Below are 17885 nucleotides of genomic sequence, written 5' to 3'. Positions count from 1 at the left end.
TTCATGGAAATTATCATCATCTTCGTCCATGCTCAAGCTGAACCATGGCAATTTAAATATATTTACACACTTACCACTTGATTTTGCCCAACAAAATTCATTGGGATACAACAATACTTATCATGAGTTCTTCACTGTGTTCTCAACGCTGGATGATCAAAGGCATAAGCTGATATACAAGACTTTGACCATACCCAGACTACAATGACATCTCTTTTCCCATATGCCGGCTTTGCCTTTAATTCTACAGAAACATCACCACTTGCCTTTGCATACCCCGTTTCTTCTTTCAACTCTCTTTTCATGCCGTCTTTAGTGGGCGATGCCATGTTGAATATCATAATATTCATTAGCTAATACTGTATGCGAGTAAATAGTTCATTTTTATTTTGGATGTTTTTGATTAATTGAGATGCAGGTACTTGCTTGATTTTTTACCAATGGTACAGATTTAGATTCAAGGAATCTAAAAATATTTTTTAAATATCTAATACTCCTTAGTCAACAATTATCCCCAAATTTGGTGGTTGGTGGTTGGGGGGGGGGGGGGGGAATCACTGCGCTGATGGTGCCCATCTACAGACGAGCCTTGTCTGTAAGGCCTGTAGTACACTTATCAATGGAAGTTTTTTACAGATACCAGCATGAACTACATGTACAATCATGCCATTAGAATGCAAATTTAACTTTTTTTAAACATCTGTGATTCCCTACTTTATTCTGACAGATACATATGATACACGTTTTCTTACACGTATATTACACCCATAACCTTGTAATAGGCTTGTGTACATTTATTTTTTCATTTCTATACAGCTACAAGTATGTCAACAGCAAACATATCTCATCTAATTACTTTTATATTTGGTTCATGTTTACTGCCATGTTGGCAAGCCTGGCCGTCAGTTTCTATCTGGTTCATGTTTACTGCCATGCTGGCAAGCCTGGCTGTCATCTTTCCATCTGGTTCATGGTTACTGCCATGCTGGCAAGCCCGGCCGTCATTTTATATATGGTTCATGTTAACTGCCATGCTGGCAAGCCCGGGCGTCATTTTCTATTTGGTTCATGTTTACTGCCATGCTTGCAACCCTGTCATTTTAAGTTCGTTTAAGATACCCACATTACCTAATATCATGAAAAGATACTGTTCTTCATATGGCAGTCTTGTCCTGTACCAAACACCTGACAGACCCATGTCAAAATACTCTCCAGTGCTGGAAACTGGCACTTATCCTGCAGCTTATTCCAGCTTTGGTCTTTTACTGAAGCATTTCTCACTTGCATGCACAAGTAGCTTTGGTACTGTGCATCATTAGTCAAGTTGAACTGTGAAGAATTGAGACATAATCAAACCAAAGGCTCTAGAAAACTATACAGGTCATTGATAGGCAAGTCCAGCTTATGTTACTCGTGACCCAGTAAAGGAAAAATAGTTGTAAAAGAGTATATGTCATCTGAAATTCTGAATAATGCTGAACATTTCATATGTAGGATAAAAAATTACATGGTGAGTTCTGCAAATTGTAGTATAATCAACAGGCAAAAAAATGTATGTGAATGTATGTATGTAACTTTCCTTATTGAAATCATTCCTGACCCCAAAACAAATTTTGATCTCACAACAAATTTTGATATTTCTGAGGCTGTTTCATTTTCAAAACATGCCTAAACCTGATCGTTAGAGTTCATCAAAAGTTATTGTAAGAAAATTCAGAAAGAATGTGGCCAGGCAAAGATGTAAATATTTTACACCAAAACAGAAATAACAGTTCTGAGAGTTACATAGCAAGTACAGTTGTCCCAACATGAGATTATAAAGCAATAAAGATCCATAACATATCTATACACAAGGGAGGCAAACCACTGAAGGGAGACAACAGAGTTGTTTCCCTTGAAGCTAAGTTCTGGCTCATCGAGTGAGCTGCATGTACTTATTTATATCATTAACCTGTGAATACATCCCCCCACTCCTCCCCGGCATGCATGATTCATCTATCTTACCACAGCTACAACATGTAGAGGCATGACCACAACTTACACTGGCAGCAAGCAGGCACATTATATCAAAGCTGTAGTATAATGATAGATTAAGTCAAGACATGGCACCCTGATTACAGCCTTACTCAATGCTCAACCCTTCCCTGATACATCAGCCTGGATTAAATAATCATGGTGCTGTCCAAGGACTGTTCTCATCATTGAAGAGGAGAGCACCCCCTCCCCCTCTCCCCGGCCAACACAAACACACAACTAACACATGTATTTAAACATGGCTGGTTCTTCTACACCCAGTCCTCCCATGATCACTCTTTACTGTGACTAGTTAGAGAAGCATGGTACAAACACGTACATTACACCATAGGGATGGTACAAACACGTACATTACACCATAGGGATGGTGCAAACATGTACATTACATCATAGGGACGGTACAAACATGTACATTACATCATAGGGATGGTACAAACAAGTACACTACATCATAGGGGTTTGATTTCCAACACATGTATGATTGTAGCGACAAAATGAAATTAATGAAGAGGTGGCGATTCCAATAAGTATGCAATTAAAGTAATGCCTTTCAAATACGAAGAAATTCTAACGTAGCATATTACGGGTAGAGATTAATTCATTTGATTGTTTAGCTTAACATCTTACTCAATGATTTTTCACTTACATGTATGTGATAGATGTTAGTTTTAAGGGTGAAGCATTTGAGTTAGATGTGGGAAATAACTGACAAACTTTCCCACACGTACACATATGTATACAAGGATGATATAAATACATGCAAACCACACATGTTGTCGTCCGCTTCGGGAGCGGTAGATCCAGGATCAATCCTGGGTCGAGTCACACCTAAGACTTTAAATAAGGAAGTTGTAACTTCCTCACTTGGCGTTCAGCATGAAGGGGATAACGCAACGACTGGATGACGCGTATAAGTATAATGGCTCAGGCGGGGCGGGTTACTTGCCTTCAGTAAGGCATCTCAGTGAAGCAGCACTAAAAAAAGAGCGGTGGAAATCCGTCCTGCGACAAGGAGGAAGAGTAATACACCCTAAGGATTCCTTCATAGTCATATAACTGAAAAATTGTTGAGTACGACGTTAAACCCCAAGCACTCACTCACTCACTTCTTGTCACCCAGTCATCATGACCAATACAGGGCAAACCACACTTGTTGTCAGCCAGTCATCATGACCAATACAGAGCAAACCACACATGTCGTCACCCAGTCATCATGACCAACACAGAGAGGCAGTCTACAGTTCCTTGTCCAATTCAGAGAGGCAGTCTATACATGTAGTTCCTTGTCCAATACAGAGAGGCAGTCTACAGTTCCTTTTCCAATACAAAGAGACGGTCTATAGTTCCTTGTCCAATACAGAGAGGCCGTCTACACTTCCTTGTCCAATACAGAGAGGCAATCTATACTTCCTTTTCCAATACAGAGAGGCAGTCTATAGTTCCTTGTCCAATTTAGAGAGGCAGTTTGTAGTTCCTTGTCTAATACAGTGAGGCAGTCTACAGTTCCTTGTCTAATACTGAGAGGCAGCCTACAGTTCCTTGTCCAATACAAAGAGGGAGTATACCGTTCCTTGTCTAATACTGAGAGGAAGTCTATAGTTCCTTGTCCAATTCAGAGAGGCAGTCTATAGTTCCTTGTCCAATTCAGAGTGGCAGTCTACAGTTTCTTGTCCAATACAAAGAGGGAGTCTACAGTTCATTGTCTAATAAAAAAAGGGAGTCTATAGTTCCTTGTCCAATTCAGAGAGGCAGTCTACAGTTCCTTGTCCAATACAAAGAGGGAGTCTACAGTTCCTTGTCTAATACTGAGAGGTAGTCTACAGTTCCTTGTCTAATACAGAGAGGCAGCCTACAATTCCTGGTCTAATACTGAGAGGCAGCCTACAGTTCCTTGTCGAATCAGAGGGGCAGTCTATAGTTCCTTGTCCAATACAAAGAGGCAGTCTACAGTTCCTTGTCCAATACAGAGAGGCAGTCTACAGTTCCTTGTTTAAAGCTGAGAGGCAGTCTACAGTTCTTCATCCAAGGCTGGGACTGAACCTGTGACACGTCGTACTGTATGTATAATAGAGTCAAATTTGCCCATGAACTATTCTAAAAGTAGAACTCTGTTCACTGTAATTCAACCTTTTCACATGTTTGCACGGTTATTATTCAAGCACATATTGAAGGCATTATTCCATGTTCATTGATAAAATTATACTTTTTATGTCCAATCCAACCACTGTAGTTTTGTCTCCAAAATGAAATTACAAATATACATAAATTGCACTGAATGCTGCTTTTTCATATGCAAAAAGGTTGAGGAGTTAGGGTAGTCCAATTATAGCCAGTAATAAATTACACACTTTTTGCAAATAGCAATCCAATGTACATGTATATACATAGGAGAGTGCAGCCAGTTAGGTTCACCAGTGTGCATGAAGATGTGTGTGGACATAGATACTGGGATCTGGTGTGATAACATAGGAAACAGGGACCCCAGTGTACATGATGGGTCACAGACCTAGTCTCATGGCAGAGAAGCTGGGTGTATCAGACTCCTCCTGTAATGTTTAGCTTCTCAACTACACCCACATCTGTTAGGCTCTCCCTCCACCCCCCCCCCCCCACCCCACCCTTTCTGATACAACATGAGGCATCAATTACTGGGTCATAGAGAGAAGAAGTGTGCTTGTCAGTTTGGCCACTGAAGAGCCCTCTCAGCTAGTAAATATATCACTCCTTGGAGGCAAAATACACCTGCTCCTCCACTCAGTCATGTAAGATGTAAGTGTAGGACAGGTAAAATCAAAGCTACCTGCTCACAATTGTCATACCTTACAGGCATGCAGGTAATGTGCAATGAGCGCATATACATACATGTACAAACTGCTCTATGATACATGTATACAAGTGTGCTGTGTACAAACATACATGTACAACTGCTCTATGATACATGTATACAAGTGTGCTGTATACAAACATACATGTACAACTGCTCTATGATACATGTATACAAGTGTGCTGTGTACAAACATACATGTACAACTGCCTTATGATACATGTATACAAGTGTGCTGTGTACAAACATACATGTACAACTGCCCTATGACACATGTATACAAGTGTGCTGTGTACAAACATACATGTGCAACTGCTATACAATACATGTACACAAGTCCGCTGTGTACAAACATACATGCACAACTGCTATATGATACATGTATACAAGTGTGCTGTCACTTAATACAACACAAACACTAAGCATATACAAGCTGTTGTAAACCATACAGTTTAAACTAGACTTATTCCAAATGATGTTTTTTTTCCCTTTCACCAATGTGGCTTACCTGGTCAGAATTTTTTTAGCCATTTTGACAATTATATAGTCAAAACAAAATTCACAACTTGAAAACTCAAAGCAAAGTAGCGAATCAATCACTCACGTCTCTCTCACCAGCACTGTGAGTTCTTTGAACTCAGGCTGGCTTCATCTGCGGAGGTATGCCTGCAGATGACCGTATATTTCTCCTACAATAATGCTGGCTGGTGTCATACAGATGAAATCTTCCAGTGATATAAATAAATAATAAAATGTGAAGTTAATATGTATAGACCCAGTCTCTCCTATCTCCTCAAAAGAGTTAAAGCAATATAAACTTTTCCCACTCCAGGGCTACACTTGGTGTCACAGGCGTAAAGGGGAGCAACTCAATACACACACATATATGTTAACGCACACAGAAAGTATGCTTTTTTTAGGTTATTTCCCATTAATACAAAGTCCATACAAGTACAGATTGAACTTCCGTAAGTTTCAGTTGGATGATGTACGATGCACAAGTCTGAGTCTCAAGGTTTATCTATTCGTATGAGTAACGTTGGTGTCAGATCATAGCTGCTCTGAGCCAATCGTCAGCGCACATTTTGGTCATGTGACTAGAGTATTGGAGATAAGCCGAGAAGAGCTGTGAAATGGATACTTCAGGAAATATGAATACCTGTACAAGTGTGTGCATATTATGTAACACAGTAGACACTGTAGGTGTACATAAATTATTTTGATAGCTCTGAATAAACCATCTTAATTATAACACAACTGCTGCCATGAAACTAGGAACGTTTTAATTTCTAATCCATATATATATTTATCCCATAAATGTGACCCAGAACATGAGATAAAGGGGGTGAGACAAATATCCTTTGAGAGAGTCTTGAGAGATAGCTACAGGTGATTGATAGGTTGACAGCAGTTAATTGCAGCCAATCAAAAGCTACACCTTCTTTGTTTTACTACTTGACATTAACATATGCAATGAGTGAAAACCCATGAAATTACATTGATTGTATAGCCATAGATACTTTAGAAATTCCTTTATCAGTTTCATCTGTTGCGTAAGAGTGATATTGCCGTTGTAAGTATTTGCATGCTATTATCGGGTATATGCAGTCACATTTCTGCTGCGTTCTCACACATGTTGATGTGCACACTACACACTGGGGTCACCATGACTGATTTTCAGTCTTTGACTGAAAAACATGTTCCTAAACTCTTATGAAGCAGTTTCAAGTACTAAAAATGGATATAAAACCAAATTTTGGTCAATAAAGACGGCCCTCGTGTGGAGCTCTTTGGTGTAGCATATATATCTTGCGTATAAATGTTATGCTTTGGTCTGAGGACGATTGACTGACACCGTAACCTTAAATTACTCTACACTTCTGCAAGGGATTGTACCAACAGAGAAACAAGACGAAATCATCTTGCTAATTTGGGGCATAATTTTGCACTGGTTTTCGACTGTCCATTTATAGGATAAACAGAATCTCCACACTTATGACCGTAAGTATCGAATAAACTTGAGTCAAAAATTTCGTTTAATAAATTTGATACTGCAGAGTCACTTGTACAGGATCTTCTACTTCTACAGCTCATGCGTGTGAACATTTGTACAGTGCAGGTCACGACGTCAAGGGTGGAGTGACCAAATATAATTAACTCGTCAGTATCTACCAGCCATGTTCTTCACCTGCCTCTACCACTTGGTGTGCTGATATTAACGATGTTCACAGTTTTAACAAGAGCTTTATCCAATAGGTAATTGTTGACTCTTGTTCTGAAAAAGGTGATAAAATGAGGTCAGAGCCTCAGAAAGAATCTGGGGGCTGTATCTCAAAGGGGTCGTAACGATATGCCTGTCGTAAATACCAAGGCGGCATATTCTGTTAGTATGCGACCTCATGGTGATTAGGCCGGCGTAACGTTACGAACCCTTTGAGAAACAGCCCCCTGAAGCCCTTCTGCACATTCCAGGGTTGAGCTCCATCACAACTGGTGACTGTCACATTATACAAATTCGTAAAATCAGATTGTTTGAATATTTACATAAAATGGACACGCATTAATTTAAGCTGTGCATCATATAAGCAAGCGTGATGAATATTTCCACCAAAAAAACAAACACCAAAAAGGTGCACATAAAGTTTTACAGTAGTGCAGTAGGACAGTATGCCAACAGCGTATAAGTGTAGCTATATATTCCCACTCACTCAACCTAACAACATATTTATTTACTTGATTGGTGTTTCACATCTTACTAAAAAATATGCCATACATTAAACATTACATGTCACTTTCATTTTATGTATATTTTGAATAATACATGTTAATACATAATTAAATAATACATTTGAACATGTTCATATTTTTTTCCACAACTATAACTGGAAAGTCTGTTGAATAAAATAATTTTAAGCTTTTGTTTCAGATATTTCTTCTTTAGAGATGTCTGTTGACTGTCTTTCCTCCTATGCTGTACACGATACTAGGACAACAGGTTCTCAGGTGAAAGGGTGTGCCAGTGTGTAGTGTGAAGATGTACATGTAGCAGGCCAGATCTCAGGTGTCATCCAGGTAAGTATTGTTAAATGAGAGAATTAACTGGGGAATGTAGAGGCGTGTACATGGAAATGCTACACAGTGCTAGGCACAAAGCCGGCTTTTAAAGCAGCAGGGCCCAGACAAGATTGGAAATGGGGTGGTGTGTGTAGCTAGGGAGAGAGTCAGAGGTAGACTTCAGTCTGACCACCACCTACATAAAGGAAGGACTGTAATGGGCAACTGGACAGGACATGAATGCCTGATACATGTAGCCATTGATTACACTTGACCACAATCCACAAATCTCCTAACCAAGTCCCTCAAGGATACTATTAAAGCTACATGTACATGTACCATCAGTCTCACCATGCTGCAGACTGCTTGTACATGCGCAAGTTTCAAGGCTAATGACTCCAGCTTATTCTTTCACCTTTTCAACCACCAATGACCAATATTTTGAAATTTTCCGAGAGAACTATGGGGTGTAGAGAAGTACACTGCACAGTTTTATGAAGCTTGCATCTTTAGTAACACAAAATAATAATTCTGGCACAAATTTTCATAATAATTGCATGCATACATTCCACTGAAATAGTGCTTTAGAAGTCAAAAAGGTTGAAAATTTACAAAATTTATCAGAGGCTAATACAGGCACAAATTCATACCATTTCCAGTTTATTAATACCACAATTCTGGAAAATGACAGAAAACCTCCAAATTATAGCCTTGGTGTAATGTACATGTCATTCCTAACTTTTTCTTATATAATTTCTTGACTGAAAGCACTATATTTTACCTACAGTAGCACCCTTGACTAAATTACTCATTTTGCCAGATTCTAACAATCTGTTCCAGGGATTCATAGAAGTCCAAATTTTTACAACCGGAAACTCAAAATTGAATTTTTTTCTTGTCCAGATTGAGTTCATTTATATTTTAAACACCGACCATAACCTGGTATTCAGTTCAATAGTGAATGTGAAAGTATATATAATATACCAGCATAGAAAGAAATATCGCAGTTTCAAGTTTTTATTCAGGTTAAGATCTTACATGCTCATAAGGAAGAGATCGGCTTTGGGATGCCGCACAGAAAAGTAACTACGAAACAGTATGCCATGGCTTTGGACTGAGGGTCTTTATTAAAGAAAACAACACACAACACCGCTTTAGACCAAAATTTCATATCTTTATAGTCTTCTACATGCACTTTGTCCTCGCTCACTCTCAAAACTGATCCGAGCCCAGGTAAACCAGATGGGACACTAGAGTGGGGTGATTATACACCATGTGGCGAGCAACCTGAAATGTACATACTTAACCACGTGCGGTGATCCCCTAAGGCCTAACTCGATCAAGACGCTGTGGTGGTTTTCAGCACTAGACACACTGTATACAATATCTGATAGTGTAGGTTGCAATTTGTACATGCAGGTTGAAAGTGTTTTGCATTTTGTACTTTGGCAGTTGAATAAAGCTATTTGTCGTTATGTGGGTTAGCATCTGTTGGTAAACAGATGTTTTCCAAAGTTTTTTTTTCTGACCATGTCAAATTCAGCGCATTACTTTCATATTGTTTTCTTATTTGACATTCAATTGGGCCTTGATGCTTGGCCACAGGTAATGCTGTAAGGAACATAACAGTTTTAATTTTGGACTGTTTAGGACTGTTTAGCCAATCAGAAACTGCTAACATTGTGTAGCTGTCAAATGACCATTGGGTTGCTGTACATGTATACAGTTCCTAATTTGTTAGAAGTTTACTCATTGGTTCACAGGAGACATACAGCCAATGGAATAACGTGTATAAAAGCGACATTCACTGGAAGCCAGCACGTGCTGAACTTTTCTTTCACTTTAGTTGGCATACCGAAAATTGATCAAAGTGAAACTAAATATGAATGGACTTTTACTTTGTTTTATCCACTAAACCTTATCACCATAATTTAAATATATTTAAGGCCTAATTTTAATTTAATTACAGCCAATAAATGCATAACCACTTCGGCTTGTCATGGATCTGTTGGCGAATGAAGTCGACCGCTCATCGCTACGCATATATTTTCAAATGCAATTCAGTTTTCATCCAAAAATTTGTGTATTTGTACCAGAAAAACACAGAATTGAGTTTTTTTTTACCTGCATTTTCAGTTTTTAACCGAATTATACCACTGAATACCGGTCTAAAATCGATGTGCATGAATTCCCTGTGTTCTTAGAAAGATTCATTTATTTGATTGGTGTTTTACGCTGTACTCAAGAATGTTTCACTTATACGACGGTGGCCAGCATTATGGTGGGTGGAAACCGGGCACAGCCCGGGGGAAACCCACGACCATCCACAGGTTGCTGGCAGACCTTCCCATTTATGGCCGGAGAGGAAGCCACCATTTTTAGAAAGATGTTGGATTATAAGTTTAACCATTAAAGGTAATGTTTTATGACCTTTACTTTCCCCTTAAGAAGTGATTTTTGGGGTGAGATTTTTGGTGAAACACATGTACAAGTATCTCCACCCTTTTAATGTGACAGTTCCTTGTTCATATCTCTGATGGTATAGTAGACTACTGAAATGTTACCTGATATATGTGAGACAGAAAAACTAGATGAGTGGATGTGTCATCACTTTCCACCATACCAATGTGTGGCATCTAGCCAGTTAGATAAAGTGGCGGATAAAGTGTTTGACTAACCAGTGAGATAAAGAAACTATATGTACATGTATGTGTATGCTTCAAAGTATAACTTGGCCTGACCAATGAACCATGAACTTTGGAGGTTGCCTGTGGGGGAGCCTACAGTACACTGACTTGAGTACAATTGTGCAAGTACCAGAGCCAGTAGCATGCATGGCCGAAGCTGCACAACAGATGACTGGAGCAGGCCAATCTGTCCCAGCAGAGGCATTAGTGATGGTTTCCTGGTCAATAGCAGAAGAAAAGTTGGTTTGTGCCCTGAGCCTAGATAATGGCATCAGGTGGAAATAAGATGATCCTACAGTGCTATACCAGGCTGTCAGAGTGTTAGAACACCTACATGTACTCTCGCACACTGATGACTTGGAATTACACACTGCATGTATAATGTGAGTCATTAAGTTGCTGCGGCCGAAATGGCAAGGATTAATTTATTTACTTGACTGTAAATTGTACAGATATGAAAAAGGAAAAGAGGTCAGTAAAATATACACATTGCTTTGAATGTGTACATGAATCTGCTAAAAATACAAAAATTGGCATCATTTGGAATCTAAAATAGCTTCATACATGTACTTGTTGAAAAGCCATTATCACTGGATTTATGACATCAAAAGCCTACTTACACCTTTGCCAAATAGACCACAAATGTGCACACCATGAAAATTAAAATATGAAATAAGAAACGGACAAAATATATGATTTGTGTTAAAGCTTCATGTGTAGATGCACTGGCTGGGCATATCAGCTTTACATGTACACTGTACACAATGAAAACTAGCATTGATTAATACTAATTTCTCTACCTGGACATCTAAGTGCTCTATGCACTGGCTTTTAACTTACCATGCCTAAGGTTATTTCAAACAGGTGGTACAGTTAAGTAGGTTGTGTGTTCATGCAGCATGATTTATTACATGTAATATGTACATTTAGATGCAGATGCCAACTCTACAAGTCTTAAACATTTGGACAGGCAGAGGCAGATTTGCCTGTACAGATGATGGCGATTAGCAGGGGCAAATCAAAACAGAATGTACATTTAGACCATGGGGGGTGCGGTAGAGAAGGCTAAAGGTCTAGGTAGAGGGTTGAGGGTTCACAGTGCAATGTGCTGAAAGTGGAAGCTCCATCTGGGCAGGAGAGACACACAGGGCCACCCTACCACCCTGTACAGGTCTGTCTATACACATGTCCTACATGTCCTGAGGCCATCCTTAAAATATGTTTGTTAGCTGTAACCTGACCCTGTTTTTCACAAATCAGAAATGGTTAGGTCAAATTTTACGCTCCTGAAAGTATGTAATGCTGTATGATTGTTGAGTGTAAAAATACCTTGAGTTGACATAATTTATTTATGTATTTTGAGAAATTATTACATGTACTTTAATAATTTATTTATTTGATTGGTGTTTAATGCCATATTTAAGAACATTTCACTTATATGATGGCAACCAGCATTATGGTGGGTATAAAGTGGGCAAAGCCAGGTTGCTGGCAGATCTGTACATTAATGTTACATTGAAGAAAAATAATATCCCACAGAGGTACGTAAGGGAGGTTGATGCTTTTACATGTATTACCCCACATTCTGGGCACAACTTCAAAGAGATTTGAGTCGGAGATGACAGGGAAGTTTTGAACACTTGAGGCATCACAAGGTCACAAAACTCTCCAGACAAAGCTAACTTACTCATGGTTAGATTTGCAATCAGGAGGGTACAAAGATTTCAAGACCCCAAAAAATTTTCATGTCAGCACAGTTTAGACAACCAGTCAGGTGATGGTTAACTGACATATTTTTCAGGATGGCCTAACCTAATGATGGTCACCCCCAAAGCTGGAGATTACCTCCTACTGCTTGAGTTCTCCCCTAGCTAAACAAGCCCTCATAAGGTTATGGTTAGGGAGGGAGAAGAGCCTGAGGTTTGATCACCTCACTACCTCACCACAGAATGCACAGGCCCTGAATGAGGTAAACCCATCTGCGCTGATGTGGGTTACACGTAACAGCCTGATCACACGTCAGATTGTTAATGAAATGATAGGAGAGAAAATACTGCCTCCAGCTAATAATCCTTCAAATGCCACAAACACCTGACAGCAAAATCACCTTCCAGCAATTGATAATCTCCTCTAAGAAAACCCAACAGTTAGGATACCTGTTACACACAGCTTTAGCCAAAGATGCCACACAAATTTCTGAGAGGACCACTGGCATTAAGGCTGGTCACTGCTAATGTCCCTTAAAAAACCAGCTGACAGGCCTAAATTTGAACAGGAAGCATGAAAGCATTTTATAACCATGCATTACAATGTTCAAAGGCATTATAAACAAAGGTGAACTGATTTTTTTTTATCCCACTGCTATGCTTGGTCACTTGAATAATCTATGACATAAAATAATGGCATACTGTAACACAGGCCTGGTTAATGCTGTTTAAGTATGAGTTAGAAACATTTACATATATCTGAGATACCATGATTCCCACTGTAACCTACATTGTTTACATGTCTAGTAATATTGTAGCTAGACTGAGCAGTCTCATCACTGTCATTTGGATAGTTTTCCCTTCAAACTCTAAAACTAGAGAAATGTAAACACACAGATTTTAATGTCAATAATGCTGAAGCATGTGGTTTCAAATTATTGTCCACAAATCTCATATACATGGTTGTACATAGGATTTAGATACTGTGCCACAGAACATCGCACACTCAATGTTCCTACACAACTAATCCACCATCTATGTACAGGCACATAAATGCACTAAGATGTGAGGTTCTGATGACAGTGCTTATGTAAATCAATTACAATGTACATGTACATTGGGGCATAATCTACCTATGCTCCAGGGTCGCTCTTTGGCCCAATCCCAATGGTCTGTTTCCCAATTTGCAGCCACAAATGTCCCAGCTGGGTACTAATCAGTATTTCCTAAAATACATTTATACATTTCTCAGATAGGTACACCTTCTTCCACCGTTTGAACAGTTGGGGTAAGGTATAATATGAGCAGTGAAGGTTTGCGTGTTGATTTTGATTAACTTAAGTATTTTTTTTCTTTCGCTTTTGATGTTTTTGTGCAGTTTTGGAAGGCCCACATCTGGGGTTCTAATTTCAAAATCAAAGCCTTCTGGTACACTTTTTCCCAAAAATATGCAGGTTTGCATCAAAACTTTACTACTTGTGCGCCCACAGGCCCTTTCCCAAAATCTGTGGATAATGCCCTATACATATATATAGCAGTTGTTATCAGAATGGGCACCTGTGATACATAATCGTCCCTGTCATCTATCAAACAGTGTAATTCTGGTACACATTCACAAAACTTCCACTAATCAGGTAACTTCTCCTAAATTACATCTAAACGAATGATCATCACCAACTGCTACTTCAGCAATATTACAGCCATACTGTGATGAGACACTGTCACACTGCTATTTATGCATTAAAAAATATGATCTCGCTCTGACATATATTCTAATCTCTACCAATTTTATTACATTTAAAATTTGTCTGTGATAAAATCTGATGACAGGCAATTGTGTAGATAGAACAGTTATATTAATTATCAGCATCTTCAAACTGTTTAAATGCACATACATATACATATGTAGGTTCAACAACAACAATATATCCCTCATCCACGACTGGAAGCTATCCACTCAGCAGGACAGCCCCGTTTTTCAAAATGACTACAGCTACATGAACCTACAGGTACACGTATTTCCACTGCGGAAGGATGTCTACATGTGTATACCACTGCTTAGTTCCTAACTGAGATGGAAAACACTGAGGAGAGAGAAAATCACAACTTTCTCTTGCCAGTGCTTCTTGCCAGTTAAACAGATTCCTTCTTGTCTGCATTGTATCACAACATGCTAGATCAGTGGCTTTCAGATTAATGATAGAGTGCAATTTTCTGTGAAGAGATCTTCTCAGAAAAAAATTATCATCTACTATTTATTTATTTATTTATTTGATTGTTACTCCATGCCAAACTCAAGAATTTCTGATGCAAGCAGTGATTTAAACCAAGATACACTTCCAAGACATGTTCCAACATCAACATATTATATGTACAGCCAACTACATGCATTTCTTAGGTTTAGCTGTCCTCCCTGCTTTGAAAACATACATACATTTATCCCTAAGAAAAACGAATATATGTAACACTAACTGAGGAAATAACAGGTACCCAGAAGCCAAACTCATCCTGGCATGGTGCATATGAAGTAGGTTCTAGAAAGGGAGACAACCACTAATACTGCAGAACATCAGCTGCATGATTTAAACAGAGTCTATCAGCTTGATAAGCATGTCATAATGTACATATATATATATATATATATATATATATATATACACAGATAAGGCACCATAACTTATACAGCTTGCCATTCGTTCTTGAACAGTGTACACCTGTGTGAAACATAACACACTCCGAATTAAGGGTATAACACCAACTCTGGTCAAGCAAGTAGAGACGAACAAGCACTGGTTCAACTGGCATGTGTGACAACATTTAATTCAGTTACCAGTGAACATGTCTCCATTTACATTTATGAAATATCTTCTGAATGTATGACTTCCACCAGATGCTACAGAGATAACAATGTAGAACAGTTTGATATTGTTTCCCTTTATTCAGTTTTACATGTACATGGGGGGACCAGCTAATATGGAGCAGGGGCTTAATTTTGACCCCTGAATACAGAAAATTGACCAGTTCAACACAAATATTAAAAATGAGGAAACAAACTACATTTGTAGACATTATTTATTAACACTAAACTATAAAGTCTGAAATCTGAGACGGTGTGAGTGATACAAAACAAAAAACAACCTGCTAATGAGAAATGTACATGTACACAGTATAAGTAATTCATATATCCTTTTTCACCTCAGAAATCTAAATCCCAAGCCTTCATTCAATCATTTATTCACCTCTATAAGAATAGCAGATGTAAGGTACATGTAGGTATTAGTGTTAGAAATCTATATACACATAGGCATATAGGCATGTTCTTGTTATTTGCTTATTTGATTGTTGTTTAATGCCATACTCAACAATTGTTCACTTTTTCAATGAAAGTCAGTTTTATGGGTGTGGGGGGACTACTGGGCCCGAGGCAAACCACCAACATTTGGCAAGGTACTTTGTTACCAAAGCCCTACAAGCTATGAGATGGGAAAATCTACACATTCCCTGTCCAAAAACTGGTTTTGAACTTATACCCTGGTGATTTAAAGGCATGCACCTCTAACAACCAGACCACAGAAAGTGAAGTTTCTGATTATCATGATTAGACCACATCTAATGGTGTGGAACAGGAATATACATATCAATGGAACAGGAATGTACATATGCAATCTGAATCTCTGAGCACTATGGTGTTAAAATCTGCACGTGCACTGCATACGTATCTTACCATGTTCAAGCTGCTATATTACCCAGCACTTATTTTTCACTTTCACGCATTTCATGTAGATAATATCCAATACAGGAAATAAGCCAACCAAATGAATTCCCTCCTTAACCGCTAGCAAAGTGGCAGAAACTGACCTTTTCCTGAATGCTTTAAGATTGGGCGGCCATTTTGTTTCTGACATGACAGGGTGGTCACCTGCCCTCCTGCTTCCGACCCGTCTTATAGAATATCACATGTATCAACTACCAGAGTATTATAGTATATGTCTCATTTTCATTTGACTACTAACAAGGCGACATGACAAAATGCAATGGGTAAACGTGCCCTAATTATGGTATTACAAGTTACGAAAGCATCAGTGACTATTTTGTAACTTTTACAATCTATACACAAAAATAGTTTAAGGTTTACATTACATAATTTGGGAAAAATTTTTAGCACATGCTTTATCTTGTATCAGATGGACTATCTAAAGCTCTGTTCCCACTGAGGCTAAAACAAAGGCCTTCTTTCCTCAACTTTCTCTGTGAGCAGCATGTAAAAAAAATCTAATTTCAAAACAGGTGTAGGATGCATTTATTCTGCCAATGATGCAGTTACACAACTCCCGACCATACCTCAGTAAATTTTGTTCCAGGTTTATTCCTTACTTTCTCCCTATCTGAGGTATGTTAATTACCCCTGTTGAACTAAGGCAGCGTGTTACAGGAAACAGCCAGTTCAATGAGAGACTCTTCTGTAGTTTATCAGTTAAAACATAGTATTGAACACTAACAGTATGTTAAAAACATCAGTGACTGGCAGGTGGCTAAATAAATTCTCCACAATTCCCAAAACACAACAGCACATGTGTGGAACACCTGAACACTACAATACAGTCTCCTACCCAGCACATTCCAGCACTAAACACATCCATTCAATAAGGGCATCCTGAATCTGTATGCTCTGTATCTGTGACTGACCCCAAAGATGAGTCAACCTCTCCAGTACCCTATGGTACCTGCACACAAACTGAATATGAAGGTGAGAGTAGGTGATATACTGCTAATTCCTGGTATACGGATGCTGTGATGTTCACTTCATCCCATTAATTTATACAAAATGGCTGCCTATATTTCAAGAGTGGAACCACTTTCAGGGGTCAGTGACAGCCCGAGTGTGAGCCAGGTCGGTTTGACAGCTCGTGACAGACAGCAGGATAAACCTTTCTCACTTACCTGTGGTGTTGTGGCAGAGACTTGTTTCTGAAGTGCGTCCCGATCCCTCTCTGTATCTTGGAGCTTGACTTGCGTCATTGTGAGAGCGTCTTGAGCCTCACGGAGGCTTTCCATCAACTTATCCCTCTCATCCAGCATGTTAACCATCAACTGCTCGAAATTCGCGTCGTCCCCTGGGCCATGTTGCTCCCTATCGTTGGATCCATCCTCGGATATCGTGGGCATCACGTCGCACATCATTTTGTCAGCCTCCGATGATGTCAACGACCACGGCGAAAGATGCTACACGGCCTGAGGTCTTGGCTGACCGGCCAAATGATGTCCGACTCCAAGATAATCGGCGAGCGAGGCACATGTGGATACACGAACGAAACCCCGCCGTTATTTCCAAACAATCATGTTTAACGATGGGGATACAAAAGCTACATTGTTTGATGAGGTTGTGTTATACTTTCCTACTGAATCCACTCTCTACTTCCGATGATTCGAGCCTGTCATTCAGAGGCTATCATACCGCAGCTTTCACCATTTTGGGAGCCATTTTCATCCCTGGCAAATTGTGTCATTCCCATAATGCAAAGTTTCTCCCATAATTCCCCCAAATTTATCCAAAGTTATCTCCCCTGCACAGTCAGGAAC

At 39.1% G+C, this 17885-nt stretch overlaps 1 protein-coding gene across 6 annotated transcripts in view; it reads right to left on the bottom strand.

Annotated features, from left to right (window-relative positions):
• LOC135468227 (liprin-alpha-1-like) overlaps positions 1 to 17783 on the bottom strand; it is a 97744-nt gene extending 79961 nt beyond the window's left edge. For all 6 annotated transcript variants that reach the window (XM_064746352.1, XM_064746354.1, XM_064746353.1 and 3 more), the window contains exon 1: positions 17247 to 17783. In XM_064746352.1, the coding sequence (XP_064602422.1) occupies positions 17247 to 17486 (240 nt within the window). In that variant the 5' untranslated portion in view covers positions 17487 to 17783. The remainder of the gene's footprint in view (positions 1 to 17246) is intronic.
• Positions 17784 to 17885: the final 102 nt, after the last annotated feature.

Source organism: Liolophura sinensis, chromosome 6 (assembly GCF_032854445.1).
Source record: "Liolophura sinensis isolate JHLJ2023 chromosome 6, CUHK_Ljap_v2, whole genome shotgun sequence".
Classification (NCBI taxonomy): domain Eukaryota; kingdom Metazoa; phylum Mollusca; class Polyplacophora; order Chitonida; family Chitonidae; genus Liolophura; species Liolophura sinensis.
Note: the sequence above shows the minus strand (reverse complement) of the source record. Positions and strands in the feature narration are given on the sequence as shown.